This window comes from Pteropus vampyrus, unplaced genomic scaffold (assembly GCF_000151845.1).
Source record: "Pteropus vampyrus isolate Shadow unplaced genomic scaffold, Pvam_2.0 Scaffold33, whole genome shotgun sequence".
Taxonomy (NCBI): Eukaryota; Metazoa; Chordata; class Mammalia; order Chiroptera; family Pteropodidae; genus Pteropus; species Pteropus vampyrus.
Window position 1 is genome coordinate 2,523,452 of NW_011888814.1, and position 21,453 is coordinate 2,544,904.

Genomic DNA, 21,453 nt, shown 5'->3' on the forward strand with positions numbered 1-21,453 from the left:
AGAGAAGATTATTTCCTGTGTTTTCAAAATTACCTTATGTCATTCTATTCAGAAGTCTTAAATTGTAGGCTTTAAGACACATAGAAGAGGTCACATTTTGTTTCTTAAAAAGTATTAACTCATTGATTTCTCCTAACATCCACCTAATGTTGGTATTGTTATTACTGGGAAGTCTGAGTTTTATAACCATAATTTTTTTTTTGAATGACCTTGAATAAGCACATTAGATTATCAACTGCTTGATTTGAAAATGGAACATAAGACTGGCCTCATAAAAATCTTACAGAAATATTATGATTGGATTAAATATATCTCCAAAGATTATAAAAATAATGCTTTATGAATAAGAGATGTGTAATTCTAAAATACTTGTGGCATTAAGTAATAAGCCATTGAGAGAGTTGATTCTTTTTCCCATGTCAGTGAATTATATTTTCTTAAGACTTAATTCTCATCTGAATTAGTGTGGAATTATTCTTAGAATAAATTTTAAATCAATGACTCTCTCTTCCCTCTCAGATTGCTCACAGTCCCCAGTGCATTATTATACAATGTTAAACCAGATATGACTGGGTTTTATTCATTGCATTTTAAAGAAGTCATGCAAAATGACTTTTAATAAAACAGGAAGAGGGAATAATATTTAGTTAAATGAAGTATCACAATGTTAATTATATACTAAAACCTCCTGTGCCATTCTGTGGAATTTGGTATAAGGAGTGTCTGTCAAAAACTCATGTCAAGTACTTAAGTAATAAAAGAACCCAATTTAAAGCACCAACCTCATAACAAGGATTATGAGAAGAACATTACAGCCAGGAATCAGGATATTTTATAACTAACACTAAACATTTAAATTTTATTCAACATGGTTCTTGAACAAGAGCTAGTTGGTGTTGGTGGGAGAGATAGCATTGCAAAGATGAGTGAGACCTTTCAAGTAACTCTAGGGCAGCAATGTGTATCCATGCTTCTCAAACTTACATGTGCATGCAGATCACCTGGGGATCTTGTTGCTGAAAAATTCTAATTTGGTAAGGTCAAAGTTGGGGGCTGAAATTTTTCATTTCTAACAAGCTTCAGTTGATGGAAATGTTGCAGGTCCAAGAATCATTTTTGAGTAGCAAGGATGTATGCGTTTAACTGTAATATTAGATACATTAAAAAACAGTATGAAGGGCAGAAATAAAATGTCCTGGGAGAACAGGAAAGGAAGTGACCAATTCTGAATGTATCTAGGATGGTGTCACAAGGAGAATATTTGGGATATAATAATAATTTCTCATCCAAATTTTGGAAGGAAGAGCATTCGGCAGCATAAGCTGCATGCTGGAGGCAAACAGGTCTATAAATTGGAGTTTCAGGGACCAACAAGGAGTCGGTGTAGCTGAGGAGGAAGAAGCGGGGCTGCTGTGACAGAAACGAGAGTAGATGAGTAGGGTGGGGCAGATGTGAAGGGCCTTGGTTGCTTTGGCTAAGGAATGTGATCTGTATTGTACTGGCGATTGTAAGAGCTATGTTTTTGGAAGATGACCGACTATAGGGAGGAAGATGGATTAGCGAAGGAAAATGAATGAGAAGCAAGGAAACTCATTAGGAGACTTTGCAGAGATGGTGAGACCTTAGATTTAGAGGATATGATAGCATTTAGAAAGGTCAGGAAGTGTTTTAAAAAGTCTAATTTAGGATTGGTGAGAATCGGAAATCAATGGGAAGTGGAATGAGGGACAACTTAAAGATGAGGTTATGCTTTCTGGTTTGAGGGAGAGATGGCAGAAGATAACAGGTTCAAATTTGTACGTGTTCAGCAGGGCAGCTGTTCTAGAATGTAACTGGAAATGCTGCTCTGAAACAAGAGAGAGATTGAGAAAGGTAAAATCGGGAGCCAGTGGCAAAAAAGCGATAATGGATAAAGCAATGGATGCAAATAAAATCAAGTTTAATTTGGACAGAAATAGTAACAAACATAAAGAGGATAGAAATATGGGGGCTGCATGTATTAAGAGGAGGGTGTCAAACTCCAAACTCTATCTATTTCTCAGTCCTTTGTATTTTAAATACCACTGGAATTTTTATTAGAAGAATGCATTTTCCATAAAAAAACAATTATCTTTCATTTTTTGCATTGTAGCACTGATTGGTTTTGTAATACAACACTCCTAGTGTGGGGAGACAATTAGTATGTGAGAGTTTATGTCTAGCTACAGCCATATACTTAACAATCATCATCTTACTTCCTCTGGAGAATTTATTTATTCTAATTTTTAAAAATGAAAGTCCATGCTTTATTCAAGTTTTCTTAGTTTTTGCCTCATATCCTTTTTATTTTCCAAGATCCCATCCAGGATGCCACATTACATTTAGTTGTCATGTTTCCTTAGGCTTCTCTTGACTGTGACAGTTTCTCAGATTTTTCTTGTTTTTGATAACCTTGGCAGTTTTGCGAAAAGTAGTCAGGTATTTTGAATGTCCCTCAAGTGGGATTCTTAAGAAATCTCTGGTTTGGGGAAGCAAGACCACAGAGGTTCTCATCACATCATATCAAGGGTGTACACTTTCAATATGACTTATTGCTGTTGATATTCACCTTGATCACCTGACTGAGGTAGTGTTCATCAGGTTTTTCTACTGTACAGTTATTATTTTACTTCTCCTTTCAATATTGTACTCTTTGGACGAATGTCATTATGAGTGGCTTATGCTGAAGGAGTAGGAAAGTTATACTCCATATATTATTTGAAATTTCATCAGTATTTATTTTATACTTTGGGTTATAATCCAACATTACTTATTTTGTTGCTCAAATTATCCCAGTTTCGACCATTGGCTTCTGTGTCCCTTCGACATAACTCCATCATTGCTTTCTTTGTCTGTTTGCTTGTTTGTTTTTGAGCTCTTTATTACTTTATGGCACTGTGACACTCCAGGCTCATCTTGTATATTTACTACTTCAGCCCTTGAATCAGCCAATTCTCCTTTTATTGAAGAAAAGCATTAGAAACCAGTATCTAGGCACTAGGTATATAGTCTGATTTTTAAATTGCTACAGTGTTTTTTTCCTTTAATCTGGTAAGATTTCCAGACATCAGATAATTGGCAAAAATACAATAATGGGAATTTTCTCCCAGACAGACAATTGTCTTGAAAGCACACACACACGCACACACACCCAATCAGTTCATTTCAATAGAAAACAACAGAAGTGGTATAAAAATCTTTTAAAAAGTCATTTAAAAAAATCTATGGAAGGAACTTTTCAGCAAGCTTTCGAAAGTAAACATTTCTTGAGTTTATTTCATAAGAATAAATTGATTTATTTCCTTTCATGCTCTTCTTAATGGAAAATTTCTTCAAAGAAGGAATCTATTAAACTTTTGCAAAAGCTTAAGCATAATATTACTTTCTTGAGCTTATTCACAGATTAGAAGAATTTCCGGAGCTCAAAACTCTTCACAGAAATGATCTCATTGACCTTCACAACTTCTCATAGGTCAGAAAGAGGGTATACATTAGGACAGGAAAGCTTAATTCCTAGTGTGGATTTAGAACATCAAGGGAGAGAATGGTTTAGAATTTCTCTGTGTTAAAGCACAAAGTTTTCATCATCAGCTCTAAAAGGGTAAAAAACCAGAGGAATACCAAGCAAAAACCTATGACCAAACTCTTATGGTAATGAGCCAGTTTAATTAGATTTTGTAGCCATGTTGTATATAATTCATTGAAGATCTTGAGGTTCTATGTATATGATTCTTCTTTAAGCGAATTCTGAAAATTGAAATATTCAATCCAATAAACATCTGCTAAGTGTCTACTATAATCAGTGTTAGATATGAGAAGGTAAATGTTTTTTGTCCTTTATATCCAAACAGTCTAGTGGTGGTATCAAGCACAGAACCTAATTTATCATCCATAAGTTAATAATGAATTCATGAATGTAATATCTTGTACTAATCCTGGTAAAGGATTTGAAGAAAAAGACTTTGTTATTCAATGAGAATCTTATAATCTAGTTGTGAAGAGAAGGGTATACAGAGGAAGCATGAAATAGAAAGTATATTACAAAGAAAAATTATTATTTAAAAATTAAATATCTTTAATATTGATGCTAAAAGAAACAAATTTCAGTAATTCTCCCTCGTTGTATCCTTATTGAATATAATAGTCTAATACTGTGAATAAGTAAATGAGACTTGAGTTTTGTAGCTATGTATATGGGAAGCTCTTGGACAAATTTATTTTCTTCTGGGTCATATTCTATAAATCTTTTTTGCTTCAATCTAATTCATGTGTTCACAGAAAAGTTTTCAATAAGTAAAGCACTTGGAATCTCCTATTTGTTTTTATAATTATTTCAATGAATAGGTAACTTTGTTTCTTTTATATTCACTTCTCCTTCATTCTTACTAAGAACTAAAATGTATCTCTATGTCCTTTTTTTAAAAAACGACTTTAATATCTTTTCCTACTATCTTTCATTTTTAATTTTTACAAAAGTATTTCAATGTATTGGCTTTTGATTTTTATTTGTTGGCCTGCTGCTCACATTCAATTATTCATTTACTTATGCATTTAACAAATATGTAGCAAATACTTATATTCCAGCGGCTACTGTAGATACTGAGAATATAGCACTGAAGAAGTAGAAACAGTCCCACCCTCATTGAGCTCACATTCAAATGGGGAGAGACAGGCAATAAACAAATAGACAAAAAATATATAAGCTGTCAGATGATGATAAATCCTATGGAGAAAAATAAAGCAGGAGTAGACTTAATATTCTGAGATTTTATACAGTGTGCCAGAAAATTGAAGTTGTCATCCCTTGAGAATAAAAAGCATTTATATGAATGCCACTATCTGAAATCTCTGTTGTTCTCAGGATTGTATTACTGATCAGCAACGTTATCAATGAGGGAGGTCATTTGAGAACCAGGAAATGACTGTTTGCTTTACATGGCAGCCTGCCTACGAAAACCTAGAAATATTCTAAAGGTGGCTTCACTCCTTAGGGCAGATGCATGATTAAAACAAAAATAAGGGCAAAACCTTGACAAATAGTCCTTACTTTTAACAATAAGATGTTGGATGATTTCTGAGAATACTTAGAGAAGTATAAAAACAAAAATCAGTGCTATTTCATATTTGAATTAATAAATCTGGACCTTGAAAACTCTTAAAATTGTCTGTGGAGTATCACTGCTTCCAGAGCCAACATTTTGGAGACATGACAGTGAGTGGTGTCATCAGACATTTTGTTTCAAAGTTTATGGAGAGACACCTATAGATTTTCATGTTTTGGTAATTTAGAGATGGAGAATGGAACATCCACGTCCTGTTTTCCTAGAACGATGCCTCATGGCCTCCCTATCTAAGGGCTTGACCGACTTGATCTGGGAGCTAGTCCTGTTCTGGTTTCTTTATGAGAGGGAAAGAAATCATTTTAACCATCAAAAAATATATAAGAAACTTTTAGAGATTTCTTTTCAAAAGTAGATGTAGACGAGTTATTATTTATAGTTCCTGAGTACAGGTACAGTTGAGTACTACCTCCTTTTACATATGAAAAGTTAGCAGTACTATTGCTAATAATGCTTTGGGGGCTATTGCTGGGTGAGAGTCTAGGAATACCTGAGTTATCCCTGTAATAGTAATTTTTTCCTCCAAGTTCCCAAAGGAATATAAATGCACTGGACAGTAAGAAAAACACCAAAGCTAAATAATTCTTTTTTTTTTTTTCCATTTCCTCTCTTGTAAAGTATGTGTAATAATTGTTTCTACCCCACTGTGTTGTTGGAAGTTATGCATAACTTACTACATAAAAGGCATAAGAAGCTAAATTTCTCTGTTGCCTCCTTGTTTATTGAAGGACTAATGATGTAATGGTCTCAAACATGGCCTCTAGAGTTAGATTTCCTGTATTCAAATGCTCTTCCCACCACTAATTAGATAGATGACCTTGGCAAGTTATTTAACCTTTCTGCGATTAAAATAAAATGAAGAAGAATACACAGCAGATTTCTGTGTGGAACAAATGAATTAACACAAATACTTAGAACAGAGCCTGACATATTATAAGTGCTCAAGAACTACTTGTTGTTGATATCGTAGCTACTGCTACTACTTATTTATAGTATGGCTTTGGCCCCCAAATCTGAATGTGATATTCCAAAGAACTAGGCTGAATCACATAAAGGTCTCCTTTTCCCTATGGCAGGAAAACCCAGAAGCCACCATCTTAACTGGCCAGGGTCTGCTTTGCCTCTTTTTCCTCAAACCCACATCTGACTTCTCAGCTCTTATACTCTAATGTTAGTCTTCTAGGGGCAGAAGAAACACACCAAGTAAGACCAACACCAAGAATGTATGTCCCAATGCCTGGAAAGAGCATGTCCTAGGCCACTTATAACTGTGGCTGAATGTGGAAGAGTTTAGAGAGAGAGTGTGAACGAGAAAAAGATGAAGGAAGGCCCACCTAGAAGTGGGACCTGGGCGGCCGAACAATCCGACTGGAGAGAAGAGACATAAGTGGAAAAGATGGTCACAGGCCACTTGAGTTTTGCAGGCTCTTGAGAAAAGGAATAGACTCTAAGAGGTCACGCTTCAGTCGTTGCCAACTTTAACATAGCCAATAAAATGTCTTTGGAGCTGAAGTGACCTTACTCACTTGTGGGAGACCATGGCCAAATCTGTAAATCAAAGGGTATATTCAGATACACTTTTTAAGACCAACTGACCAAATATCAATTTGCCTACAGTCATCTCATCAAAACCAACTTATGTAATGAAAAAGTCTAATTCGTTAGAAGCTAAAACATGGAACATCAACTTGCTGAATGAGCAATTAATTCATGGGGAACTGACAGGCCAGTGTTTTATACCAGGCCTAGCGGTGTCTGCTGCTACTGGAGGCAGAGCCCAGGCAGCGTGAGGACCAGGTGGGGCCACTGGGGTAAATTGGAGAGCGTGCGGGAAGCCGTGCTCAGCTCCAGCCAGCGGCTGCCATGTAGGGCATGGACCAGGTGTTACAGAGCATCCAGGTTTTCAAATGCAGGCTGAAATCTTGATTTTTATGTGAATCGTGCTGACATTTGCATTTTGTCAAACACGTAAAATTAAAAACAAAATCAAAACAAACACTGCGCGAGCCAAATGCACCCCACATGTAGGCTCGACTCAGCTTGTGCCCCTGCGGCCTGCAGTCTCGGCCATACACACTGGGCATGCGCGTACCCAATTTCCTGCTTTCAGCTGGGTGAACGGGACCCAAAACACTACATTGTATGGTAATTCGTAATTTGGTGAGGCATAAATTTGTATCCCAAATGCTCCATGGTTGACTTCTGAATGTTATTTACTTAGCTAGTGAATGTGCTTTGTTCTCTGCCTAGATTCTACATTTCAATGTGGCTTCTGGGGTTTTTTAAATCAAGTTTGAATACACAGTATCACTCATGAAACAAATAAAGCTTTTTCTTTTAAAAAGGGATGTAGGAGTCGGGAGAGGTAGTCGACTTCTAAAGCTGGAGAAAGAAATGAAGAGAAAGTTAAAAAGTTTACTAAATATTGAACTAGGAAATAGTTTGAAGCAGAATTCAATGAAGCTAACAATAGAAACTGTGAGTGGAAATAGCATTTTTCAGACCGTGGTAGCAAGAATTAGGCAAGAAATATAAAGAGATCACTTGAAATTTTTAGTTATACTTTACTTCATTTTATAGGGAAATTTACATGCTAGAGTATTTTTAAAAGATTGATTTTGATTTTAAAATATTAGTTAAATATTTTTGAGAGATGAAGGGTAACCCTTATGGATGTCAAAAACTGATGCTTCATAAATAACTCAATTCTTTTTAATGTTTAGATCCCTCGAATAGATTGCTGAGGGCAATGACTACTCTTTTTATTTTTTTTGCTATTTACTTTTATATTTCTAATACAATGTTCTGTTCATAGAAGTTTCTTAATAAATCAAATCTTTGAATTATTTAAATGTCTTCCAGTTTTAAACATTTATGGCTTAAATATATATATTTTTTCTATCAAATCCAGAAATTTCATGTGTGTCTTGGATAGTGAAGGGGGCCATGCTTTGGACTTGGAGAAATATAAAATGTGCTCTGTTTTTAACACCAAAACAATACCGTCCATGAACTGAAACCCTCTCTTCTTAAAATATTTAGTTGAAAATATTATGACAGGAAGTTTCTTCCAGGGTTATAGTGTTTCCTGGCCTAGAAATAATATTGCATGAAATAGTCTTTGTGTTTTCCCTTTTGAATCCATATCAAAAGGTTTTGGCTGAAAATGCCAGGTACACATATAAAATGAAGTATTCGAATCATCATAGAGCATTTAGATTGGGCTAATGGAATCTGTTTGTAGTTTCCTTCAAAGTGTGGGTGTATGCAACAGGGTAGACCCTTCAAGTTGAAGGCCTGATGGCAATTACGTGGAGAGATTTTCTCCCACGCCCACATCGCCTGCACCAGTTCCTCTTGTCCCTTTGAACTATTGTACTGTCCTCCAGCATCTTGGGATACAACAAGCAAACAGAGAAGCTCTAGAACAGGAGCTCAGATATTAAGTTCAACTGTCTGCATCCTTTTGTTTGGCAGAGAGGTTTCTCTCGTAGCAACAGAACAATTACAAACTGAAGAACCAACCAATAGCCCAGACAGCACAGATTTTGTCGAATTGTAAAGGACTTAATTAATGGAGAGTGAAATTTCATTTCTAATTGTTGCAGTTCACTCTTCCTTCTTTCTCCTCTCTCTTCTGTAAAGCCCTTCTTTGAAAGCATTTTACTCTCAAGTGAGAAATGCTCCTGGGAAATTTTTAAAAGATAGGATTTGGAGATGTCATTTATTTTCTACTTTTTAGAAGCCACTAATACCTAATGTGGAAGATGACTGTGAGGTCTGGCATAAATAGTTGCTTGAAGGAACATTATCTCGCAATTGGTCAAGAAAAGATGCCATGTGTACAGAAATTACTTAATTTTTTTAAACTGGATTTCCATCCAAAATGAGGAAAGTTTTTATAGTAATATCAATTCTTTTATACATTACTTTTTTTTGGTTATTTTTGAGATACTCATATCTATATCCTCTCTGAAGTCATGTGTTTACCACACTATCATGGGCTATTTATTTATTCATTTAAAAAAAAATCTTTTTAAAGCACCAGTTATATGGAAGGCATGTTGATAAAACAATTTTTATAAATAAATCAAAGAATAAGGGAAAATACACACAAACATTAATTTTTAAATGTTCGAGTATTATACAAGAATGTATTCTTCTGAGATTATTTTGGCAAGTTACTAGGATTTGTTGGCAAAGAGCTTTGTCCTTGGTGAAATAGCTGAAATATCATTTGCTTTGGTCAATGTTATACTCTGTATTTTGAACTAACTCTATGCTGTCTATAACTAAACCACAAATGTTTTTTGGACAAAACATGTTCTTTAAATTTTTATTGGGTTTTATTTTTTGCCTGCTGCAATTTCTTCCTTGTAAAAAATCTTTTAAAAATGCATAGTTGATGTTTAAGATCTGTGAAAAGTAATGGTGATGACGAAGTCCAGAACAAAATATTCAGTGTTTTGATTTTTTATCATTATTTGATTTCTGAACTATCTTCTATCTTAAAAGGCTTTATAGGGGAGGGGAGACGAAGACTGGGTAAAGGGGGTCAAATATGTGGTGACAGAAAGAAATCTAACTATGGGAGGTGAACACACAGTGTAAATCTATATATGCCTTTTTGTTAAAGTGTACAGCTGAAACTTATTGGATTTTGTTAACCAATGTCACCATGAAAAAATGAGAAAAAAATGAATATAATGAAAAGATTTAAAAAAGGCTTTATAATCTTTCCTCTCTATCTCCAAATAATACTTCATAAATTTATAAAATTAGTGCCTTAGTCTTTTAGAGGAATTTTATGATATTACTTCAGATAATTGAATTTTCCCTAGGGCACAATACTAAATATAAAAAATGTTAGATCTGCTAAATTAGAAAAGTTCAATTATTGTTATTTTGAATATTGACTTTTAAATATGTTCAGAATCATTGTTGCTTCTGTTTTAGTATTGAAATAATTATATTCTTTACTCTGAAGAAGTAAATACTGCCTTTTAAAAAATCCAATAAAAATTATTTGTTTTCAATATTCTTTTGCTATTAGGTAATTTGGGCTCTTGGGATCTGCTCATTTGCCTGCCTTCTACGAAAGCTGGTGGAAAACCCTGCATATCAAAGGAAGACATGTGCCAGTTAGGTTTACATCAAAAGGTAAATATTATTTTTCAAATGTGCACATCGAATCAATCTTATGAATTTTACTACTTGTATTTCTTATTCTATAATGTTAAAAAAAAAAAAAGACTTGAAAAATTAGATCCATTACGTCTTTGGAGAAAATTCCAACAACCGTGTCTTATCCACTTTACCATAAAATGGTCACTATTTTTTGTCTGATAGGATCTCCCTCAACTTCAGCTATCAATAAGGACCCAGTTTTACCTAGTAGGACCCAAAACTTGATCTAGAAGTCTATTGTCTATGGAGTATTACTTACCCTGTCCACATGTTCATACAAAGTAGCAATGTCTTTATTCTCTAGATCACTGTTTTGACTTCTTCAAACTAAAATTGGTATCCTGAATTATAATAAAATTTATTCAATTTCTTCTTAACTTTCAAAATTGAAATCCAATATTTACTGTCTGTCTCGTGTGAACTTCTATAAATGCTTTTGTTAGCTACATGTTATCAAATGCCTACGGTGTGCTAGTCAATGTACTAGAAAATTTACATATGCTCTGGTTTTGATACCTATAACAAGTCAATGAGAAAAGTGTTGAAATCAATACCTATTTTTCAGTTTTAAAATATTACTGTAGTAGCAACCGCCATCACCTGATATTTCTGCAATTGACAGTCGTGATACCTCCTTCTTCTTTTTAACTCTTTAATCCCTTGGCCTTTGGGCTGAACACAGCGCTTTGGTTCTTCTTGTACCTTCTAGCCATTCCTTCTGTTTTTTTTGTTTTGTTTTGTTTTTCTTTTTTTTTTTTAGCTACCTTTCCTCTGCCATTCTCAAATGTCTGTGTTCCCTTACCCCACTTGCAAGGTTTCAACTACCATTTGTAGTTGGTGGTTCCCAAATCTCCATCTGAAGTTTAAAGCACCTTCCCAGGCTTTGGGCTTGTAGACCCGTTGAACATCTCCATTTATATGTCACACAGACATCTCAAACACGACACGGAAACAACTAACTCATTGTTTTCTCCAGTAAATTTGCTTCTGCTCTTGCATCTGGAGGCTCTGCAGATCTTCCTTTCTATTGGTCATAAGCATGATCGACCACTCTGTCACTATCTAAGATAGAAATCTGCCCTTGACCTTTGCGCTCTTCCTCTCCCTTGTCATCTGCATTCTATCAATCACCAATACAAAGAAATTTAACTCATAAATATTTCCTAAATATCTTCCAAACTACTCAAGATTTCTCAAATATCCATATTAACTATTTATTCTGGTCAAACAATCACCATTTCTTACCAAAACTATTGCCGAATCCTCCTTATTGATTTTTCTAAAACAAACATTTTGCCCCAAAAATCTATCCTGCTCCCAGTAATCACAGTGAAAAATATAAAATGCTGAATTAACCTGGTTACTTCTGTGCTTAAAATCTTGAATGGCTTCCCATCAACTATAGGATGAAGTCTATGATACTTTTTGTGTCTATCAGTCAATCTCCCAGCAGGAGACAAATGCCATACTCAAAAGGGTTTAACTGAAGAGAAACTAATGAAGGAACTATTTACAGAGGTTTTGGCAGGATAAGAGAAACAGAAAATTGTTAGATACCCCCAGAAACCAGCAACATCATAAAATTTTACCCACCTCTGATCTGAAGAAGGGTATGTAGAAGGAATCATGTAGCAGAACCTAATGAGAGCTGGAGCCAAGAAAAGAGGTCAGTAAAAAGGAGCTATAAAAGTCAGGAGGGTTAGTCATCGCCAAATCCTAGCCCGGCAGAGAGGAAGCTGGGAAGATAAGCTCTCAGCCTCTCTCTACTCCCCGCCTCCCATCTCTTACCAAGGCCTCCTGTAGTACCAGGCACCATTCTAAGTGCTGACATGTTTATCTATGTCCATCTTTGCATATGAGGAGACTGAATCACAGAGAGGTTAAGAAAATTGCCTAAGACCTCATAGCTAATAAATGAAGCAACCAGGATTCAAATTCAGACAGTCCAACTTCAAATTCTGTTTTCTTAACCATATTACTATAGAACATTTCTAAGTAAATATTAGTCACTAAATTTACAGCCTATTCTAATGAATATTCTTAAAGAAAAATAAATTCTAAATGATACATGTTAGATAATTGTCACTTTGGAGCTTGAAGAATTTGAAGCCATGACTTATCAGGTAAATATAAATAATCAAAACAGAAGTTGCTTCAGATTTCGTGGGGATATTGTAGGATTGTCAGGGATTATAGAGTAAACAAAGAAAGGGCACAGGCTCAAATGAACATTATTAATCATATCAGAGCTTTGGAATTTAAGTGCTTAGTGAAAATGATCACAAGATCTGTTGTAGAAAATGAATAGTCAGGAGTCTCCCTAGTCAGAGGGGAGAAACATAAATTTAAAACTGTATTGGTCTATGTGATGCTGAAAGCGAAGTAAGGTCCACTGTTTGGGATAGCACTAAATTTAGTAACTGGGGCTACATCTCACCTCTAACAGACAGGATCTAGTGTTGCAAGAGCAGAGAGATTCATTTCTAACTCTAAATGTTTGTAGGATTAACAGCCTCTACATCCCGGATGCTGTTTTTAGTAGTAAGGGCACTGGGAACTACTGAAATGACTCTTATTTTAAAGCATGCAAAGACATTTTCAGGTAAATTTGCTGGAATGATAATGGCACGTTAGACATGGGGGATAAAAAGATTTTTTTTCTTTGATTAGCTGGTCCTCTTTTTGTTATTAATTCTTTTCCTTATACACTATACTGAACAGCTTTCAGAGGGCCTGTTTTTGATAAAATAAAAGATATGAATATCTGTACGAATCTAATAAAGAAAAAAAGCAGTCCCCTAAGATGCATTCTGAAGTGTCTATCACTCTCAATGTTCATGAGTGACTAAAAAAAAAATTTTCCCCTCAGTTTTTTCTTATGCTTTATAAATAGTCCAAATTCGAAAGTCTATTCTCTTTAATAGTATTACTGTAGTTTTACTTTTTGATTTACAAACTTTCAAAGTGCTTTTAATTAATATCATACTGTTGCTTTTATTAACAAAATGTGTCTCAAAATAAAAATGATTCTTTTACTTTTGCTTCTGACAATATGTAATAAAAACAATCTAGGTACAGATTACCAAAGATTAGAATTGTAGAAGGTACCTTGGGATTGAAATCTTTTTAAATGCACATTTTCTTCCTCTTAATTTGATCTCAGAAATATCCCAGGCTCAAACATCATTATTATTTTTTATATGTGCTCTAATCTTTTCAAAGATACAAAAGATTTTATGCCAAGAAAAACATCAGAACAGCAGTCTACAAAACACACACACACACACACACACACACACACACACACACACGCACAAACACGTGGGAGCGTGTTATAAAGCTTTTAAATCCAATATAAAATCAGTATAGAAATGACCATTTCGGTGATTACAATGTGTCAATGTAGATTCATCAGCTATAATAAATGCACCACTCTGGTGGAGGGTGTTAGTAATGGGGGAGGCTGTACGTGTGTGGGGGCGATGGGTGTGTGGGAAATCTCTGTATCTTCTCAATTTTGCTGTGAACCTCAAACGAGCCCCCAAAATAAAGCCTACTAAAAAATGAGTATCGCAATATTAAGCTGGAGAGTCTCATCATATAAAAGTCAGCTAATCCAGATGAAAAGTTCTTTGATGATGTTCCACTTGATAATGATGTAAATCTTAGAAATTTTATTATGTACATAAAAATAAGAATTAAAACCAGTAAGATAGAGCATTATTAGGTTTAACAATTAAAAGTTAAAATATGTGTAATTAATCGTTGATTTACCACACTTGTATGACCCATAGACCTTGAATGTGTTTCTTTGTACTGAGTTATTTGGCTGAACTGCTCAGTTTGGTGCTCGGCTCCAGAATAGAATGGAGATGATATTTCTAGTGTCATGTGTTACTATGGTTATGTCATCTGCTTTGACTCTGAATTCCAAAGTTTTTAGAGGAAAGAGTGCAGGAAGAGGTCACTGTATGGGGATAGAAAAATGGGAGGCAGAAGCAGGAAAGCAGTTGCTTCTCTTGGTTGGCTTTGGTTTTTTAAGTAAATGCTTCATTGACCCTGAGTCAGTTCATCCTTCTGACCAAAGGTCTCACATGAAAAGTCACCTCTCTGACAAGACATAGCAACCTACCCTTCACTCTGAAACCTGTACACACCATACACCATCTTTGCAGCATCTACACAAATTCTCCTGGCCCATTAGTTCAGTTTGTAGCGGACGATGGGACCTGAGATGCTCTAAGCATCTGCAGTGTCAGCACATTTGCTCTGAGCCCTTCATGAAGTGGGAGAAGGTTTTGAGCTGGACCTGTGCCAGTACATATAGTCTTTAATGTTACTTACCTAATGCTGCTTCTCTTTCTGGGTCTTTATATTATTAAAGATTCTATTTAAGCAACAGCAGCTGAATGATTTTGCCTGATGTGGGAGAAAATGTTTCAAGTTTACGGACTTTTGAAGCTTTTCACATCTAATTAAAAAAAAAAAATCTTTGTGTGTTAATTTAAGAAAAGAACCCCAAACCTCTGTTACGAATTCCCCAGACTTTTGTGCTGCTCTGTCCCTTCCTCCAGCCTGTCACGAATTCTGAATGAAAAACTTCAGGACTTGATGAAAACCCTTCTTCTTTACTTGCATTTAGTCTCTGAACCTTTTTATTTAAGAAATGTAGACACCTCTAAAATCTTATAGCATTTTTTTTCAATTCCCAGGGCAGTAAGAATGTAAATGACTCAGACTTTGGAATCTTTCTAGATTTTCAAAATGAAGTATTTAGGAATGTTGCTAGTGCAGAGTCACAGAGTGGGTTCTCCTGAAGCCCGCGTGACCCGGGCTGCAGTTTACAGTTTACTGAGTAAATGAATAGTAGTTAACAGGATTGCAAGGGTTGGAGAATATTTAATTGATGCATTGTTCCAAAGCACTTTAAATAAAATAATTTTTTAAAAACTGCAAGTATGATTGAATTATTGAATTGACAAAATCTTAGAGCAGAAGTGGAACTTAGACCAAAAGGCTCTAAATGCTGTACTTTACAAATGGAGAACCTGAGAAAGAGAAGCTGAGCGATATGCTGTGATATGCTCAAGGCTGCTGGTGTTAAGTGCCCGAAGTGGTCTACAACCCGTGTTTCTGGTTCCCTCTCTCTTCTCCAACTGCAGCTGGCTTCTTTTTTCTTGTCACGCCAGCAGGACACAGTAGAGAAATTACAAAATTTTATTAATTTAGAGTGAAAGTGATCAATAGTGGTTCAAAAGTGAATCTGATATTTAAGTTAATTTACATTGATCTCTTTCTGTTGGGTTTAACAAGGTTTTACTGTAGTTGGCATTATTTTTGATATTTTTTTGCTAATAGTTAACCAATCTGTAAGTTCAGAAGAGGGATTAGCTTGTTTATATCTTTTTTTTTGCAAGTTAAAGTATATATTTGAATTTATGATAATATTTATGAAGTTTTTTAAGGTCAAGTTTTTGTAAAAATAGAGTTTTGTGGTGACCAGGCTTTATATTTGGAAGCAAGAATGCCCATCAGTATGAAGCGAAGACTGCGAATTTTTGAAACGGGTTTAGCACTGAATTTCTACTTAATGTCAATGATTCAAGACACTGAGGGCCTTTGGAACTTGGGAGTTTAGTTGCCTTTGAGATATGTTTGGTACTATTTTTTGCCAAAGCTAAATTTGTAACTATTCGTGTTACTCTGTTTTCAATAAGGACATAAGTATTGCCTTTTATTTCTAGCAAATGTTATGGCTTTGAAATACATCGGGGTTTACAAAAGTATTCTCAAATATTTTGAAGATTTCTAAGGGCAATTTTTTTTATTTTTATTTTTGGTTATTTATAAACCACTTTGTTATTCCAGATCTGACTTGCAGGGTAGGGTGTGGATGGTGTAGACAATACTTCACACCTACATACCCTCTGGGTTTTTGCATTCCTTTGCGTTAGCATTTATGAATGCCCAACTTACTAGAATCTTTTTCATTCTTCTCAGGTAAACATATTACCAGAAATACAGCATCAGCTTTGCAGAAAGGAAGGATTATGTCAAATAATTAGAAGATTTCCAGGTAATCTTTCCTTTGTCTCCTTATGCATAAACATGAGAGCTATGTAGGCTTCCTTAGCAGACACCAACTGGCAAGATGAGATCTCACATCAGCATATTAAGGTCCTTTGTCTCTCAATTCCACTATCACAAATCTACCAGAATCCACAAGATTTTGCCATTGGGAAGAACTTGATAATAAGGAATACAGGAATAACATTAATATTATTTCTTTTAGTTTTGCCTTCTGACTTTCCAGATGACTATTCCTTTCCTTCCTATGTGTTTGCCTTTAAAATAACTGCTGTTTTATTTTAAAAGCAATTATTATAGTATTTCTTAATTATGTAAAACAAAGTTTTTAAAAAGCATATTTCCTCATGATCGAGTGATTCTCATTATAACAAATGTGTTTCTTCTTTCTGAAATCCTTTCAATTTGTCTGTGTGGTTAAGACAGGATACTGAATGGCTAAATTGTGTCTTGACAACATTAGAAATTTGAGGTAAAAATTACCATCTTGTTTTCTCATAAATTCTTGGAGTGGAAAAAAACATCAGATGTTATATAAGTCCTCACAGATACAATTATAGCCTATTTTAAAACCCATCAGTGAAATGTTTCCTCAGATTTCTAGTTTAAAACCCATTTAATATTTAACAACAGCTATGCCCCTAGAAAGTATTTTACTATATAATTGAAAGTTAGATCCACATAGCTTTATTACATTTTTATTAGTTTGTGTGCCAGTAAAATCAGAAAACTGATATCTTAACCCATCAGCCTTTCTGTAGGGTTTCTGCTTCCACACCAAACATTAACCACACTGGTACATTTCATTATAAAGATTACAGTCTTCTGCTGTTGTTTACCAAGGTTTAAAATAAAATAAAAATGAATCAGGAATTAAACTTTTTAAATTAAAGATACTCATCGAAAATGACAACTGCGTAAATTGGTTCTGTAGTTATTGTTTTACATCACAATTGTAACTGACTCCATAATTCTAAACTTGTTTTGCTTTTGTAAACGTCAGCTAGATAGTTTTTTATTTAATGAAAAAAAGGTTTTCGTGAGGAGCAAGTAAAATAATTATTTCCATTAATACACTACTAATACATGCCTAAAAAAAACAGTTAAGGTAATTTGAAAAAAAATTGTTTACATTATGAAGAGTGCCTACATATTTCTAAGTTTTTTATTGTTGTTGCTGCCATTTACATTTCAAAATGGTTGACTCAGAACATTCAGTTTCTTTAGCACTGGAGTTAGAATAGAATCGCAAGAATGAATGCCCATTTATAGCCAGAAATGGATTACTGGTTAAAAAAATTTCCCAAACAACTCTTAAGTTGATATTTTATATTTTGCTTCCACAAAATTAAGACATTTTTTCTGTTTTCTTTTGCTTTAAACATTTTTTTATTCTTAGGAACATCTATAAGTTTCAAATATATGTAGTCCTTTCTCCACTCTGTCTAGTGTGTCATTTTCTACTTATCTCCGTGACTAACGAGATAGTTTTATAGAATATATAGCCTTTTAAATGGAATTATTGCTCCTGTCATGTTTTGTTAGATGCGTAGCTTTAAAAGAATATGTCTACAGCATTATTTTATGATTTAATCTTTTTAAGTAATAACTTGTAGACATTTTCTATGAATATACAGCATATAATGTAAAGTCAGTATTCACAAAATTAAAAACATTTTATTTGTTATGAATACTGAATATTTCATATTGGATAGAGGTTAGTAGCGACATGTCATTCCTCTTTGTAACGTTAGTCAGTACTACTGCAAAGGTAAAGTAGTAAACCTAAACACAATATGTTATAATACAGTCGTTTTATTTAAAACCAAAATGGCCCATGCCATTTTAAGCTGTGTTTTATTTGGAAGTAAGCAAAACACTAATTTTGAAGCCAGAGTTTTTAGCTCTGCCAACTATTAGCTGTGTGACATAATTTCAGGGTGTTAGTTTTTTGTTTTTGTTTTTTTAATCTTAAAATGAGAATGAGACCATTTCATAGATTAAATTTTTTTAAAAAGTAGATTCCATAGGTATGTGTATATGTGTGTGTAGAATTTGATTTGAAGAATAAATAGTATTATATATTATACCTAACACATAATGCTCAAAAACTGGCAACTGAATCATCCTAGATTTCAAAAATCAAGCAACAGGCCTCTCAATACTTAGTATTTTCTCTCTTCAGATGATTGATGTTTACTATAAATTTATGTTTCTGTCAAAAACTATGAAGGGTCTGAGATTTCTTCCCACCTCCAAGTTCACAAGTCAGCCTGCCATAGCTTCATGGATGCTGGCAGAAGACATGAGGCTCCTGGGTCCGAGACAAATGACTCTATTATTTACAGCAACAGTAGTAGGCAGACTATCAGAATTTGCCTTGGTTCACTGAATTTCAGTTTCCACAGGGCGATGTGAAGAGAGTAGGTGACACTTGTATACTTAGTGGTTTGTGGTTCAAGAGGAACTGAGCTTGGGGAGTTTGACTGTTTTATAATGGGCAGTGAGCATGCCTGCCTTTTGCCCCAGAGGTAGACATTATTTGTGTAATACTGGATGAAACCTCTTCTTTGCTTTGGAGTGAGACACTATCTTTATACTTCAAAGCTATCTGCTTTATAAATGTCTTTGAAAAATTAGTTCAGAACAAAGATTGTTAGTGCCTCTCTTTGCAAAATATGCAGAAATGTAAAAGATTCATGGAGAAATGTCTCCAAATAGTTTCAGAGAAGAATACCTCACAAGTTGTAGCTCTGAAGCTTAATCAAGGTATACTTCTGAGCAAGATTTAAAGCCTTGTTGTGCTTCAGTTTTCTTACCTACAAAAATACAATGTTTGGCAATGATCAATAATGCTGAGATTCCATGATTCACTGCATTTTTCTCATACAGACGTCCTATCCCAGGTTTTATCTTAAGCAGCAGGCAGAGACAGAGATGCTGAGAAGTGAGGGATGATCACACTGGTAAACGTGGTTGGGGCCCTGCAAGTGTGGCAGGACAGAGTTTGGGCCAGGGAAGGAGGAATGCTTGAAGACAACACATAAGACTAACACAGTCCGTTCCACTCCAAAGCAAAACAGAGTGTACCTGCCATCAGTCTCGTAACTCACACTGAAAGGCACAAACAAATCCATGGAATTTTTACGGGCTTACACAAAAATTTATTTTTATCTTGCCATTTAATGCTTTGCTTTAAAAAAAAAGTTTTATAAATTTTTAGTTGGCTCAAACTTTTTGCTAATGTTTTGTGTTGTTTTTGTTTTTTTTTTTACTAAGTCTGGTTTTTTCATAAAAAGGATATCTTTTCCATATTTGAAATATAAGTATAAAACAAAACATCAGAGAACTGTTTTATTTGGGTTGTAAGTTGTTGTTTTTGTTCTCTTTTATGCAGCATCATCATCCAAGAAGTCAGGGTTAGGAGTAAGTCAAATTTTTGGCTATTACTCATTTTTTCCAGTAGTGTTAGCTCTGAGCACTGATTTTCACATGAAGTTTGAAATGTACCCAAACTTGTACTCAAAGGTAGCATTTTGAACATTTTAGGATCTATGTCATCATTTTCTTAGTAACATGTGAGTACATATGGAAAATAGAAAACAATAAATAAAATTTAATGCCTTTTTTTGTATCTAAACAAGATGACTTAAAAAAATTATAGATCTTTACTACCAAATATAAAATCTATCTTTGAAATAACATAATTAAACTTATTTTTAAACATTGACCAATAATAGCTATTTATCTTACATGGCATTGATGATTGTTTTTAATATTCCATGTCTATAAATTCCTATTTATCATATGAAAGCAGTGAAATGTTGTCAGGGAATCAGGTGGCCTAGCTTGAATTTAAATAAAGCAACATGAAAATTGTCAATGCTTAATACCATTTGAAGATTTTTATTGCTTTAATTTTTTACCTCCCCTTTGCTATAACTTGGAGGAATGTCTTCTTTCAAACAAGATTACGAGAAAAAGGACATTCCTAGTATTAAAGATAGGGGATTTATTTTTACAAGGTAATCAGGGAAAACTTTCAGAGAAGGCCAAAGTTTGCTTGTTCTCTGTGTTCTCAAATGCTGCCACCCATCTCTGTGTCTCCTGTATGCTCCTTCATGTTTCCATCTTTCCAAAGACTTCCACCTCCTGCCTGGCACATGATTATGTCTTTTATGCAAAAAATTATTTCTCCAAGCAAAATTCATCTCTTTAGGTGATAGCAGAAAGTAAGCTGATGGAACTAATGCAGACTAAATTACACCCTCACAGTTCTCAGAAGCCTCTTAAATGTATTTGCATTTTTACAAAAGAAGCTTGCCAACCCAATGAATTACTGATGGGTAGAATTCTGGAAGTGCATTCAAATTCCTGTTTAGTTCATCACCAAGCCATCCACCCCTAAAGCTGGGTGTATCCATTGACTAGTCTCCATCTGTACTGTGACCAGCAAACTTCTAAGTCTACATTATCTCATACCCTTCCCACCTCCTTCTTGTCCCTGAAACATGCAGTTTATTATTGAGACTGCAGCCAGAGTGACCTTTCCCCCACCCCTTCACAAAGGAAACAAGTGAATTAGGCTTTCTCACAGTCTGTTGGGGACTAAAACAGTGAGGCTAAGGTAATTAGCTCTCTGGTGCTCTGACCTGATCCAGTGATAGATTTTATCTAGAACAGAAGTTACACACCCTAATGTTTACAAGAGTTCAGCATGTGACATAACAAATTAATAATTAATTTAGAAGCTTGAGAGGCTAGAGAACCTGCACATTTTCAGTATTTGGCCTATCGTCAAATTTATAGACTCTTTAACATAAGCTATTTGGTCTCTAAAAGAAGAAGAGTTGAAGACATAGAAAAGTACAAGGCATCACCCAGATATACCTCAACAATGTTGCAATAGAAAAAAATATCCTACAATCTCATTTCTCTGCTCCACACAACAAACACTGGAGAAAGTCACACAAGTTTTCTGTTCTTTCTCCCAAGGATGTCTTCTGCAATTGCTAAAATGGAGAGTCATCCTTCCTGCAAC

At 34.7% G+C, this 21,453-nt stretch overlaps 1 protein-coding gene across 1 annotated transcript in view; it reads left to right on the forward strand.

Moving 5' to 3' along the window:
- The window catches only part of CPED1 (cadherin like and PC-esterase domain containing 1), a 273,287-nt gene that overhangs the window by 41,998 nt on the left and 209,836 nt on the right, over positions 1–21,453 (forward strand). The window contains exons 7-9 of the mRNA XM_011357245.2: positions 6,480–6,489; positions 10,178–10,298; positions 16,326–16,401. Coding sequence (XP_011355547.1) covers positions 6,480–6,489; positions 10,178–10,298; positions 16,326–16,401 — 207 coding nt within the window. The remainder of the gene's footprint in view (positions 1–6,479; positions 6,490–10,177; positions 10,299–16,325; positions 16,402–21,453) is intronic.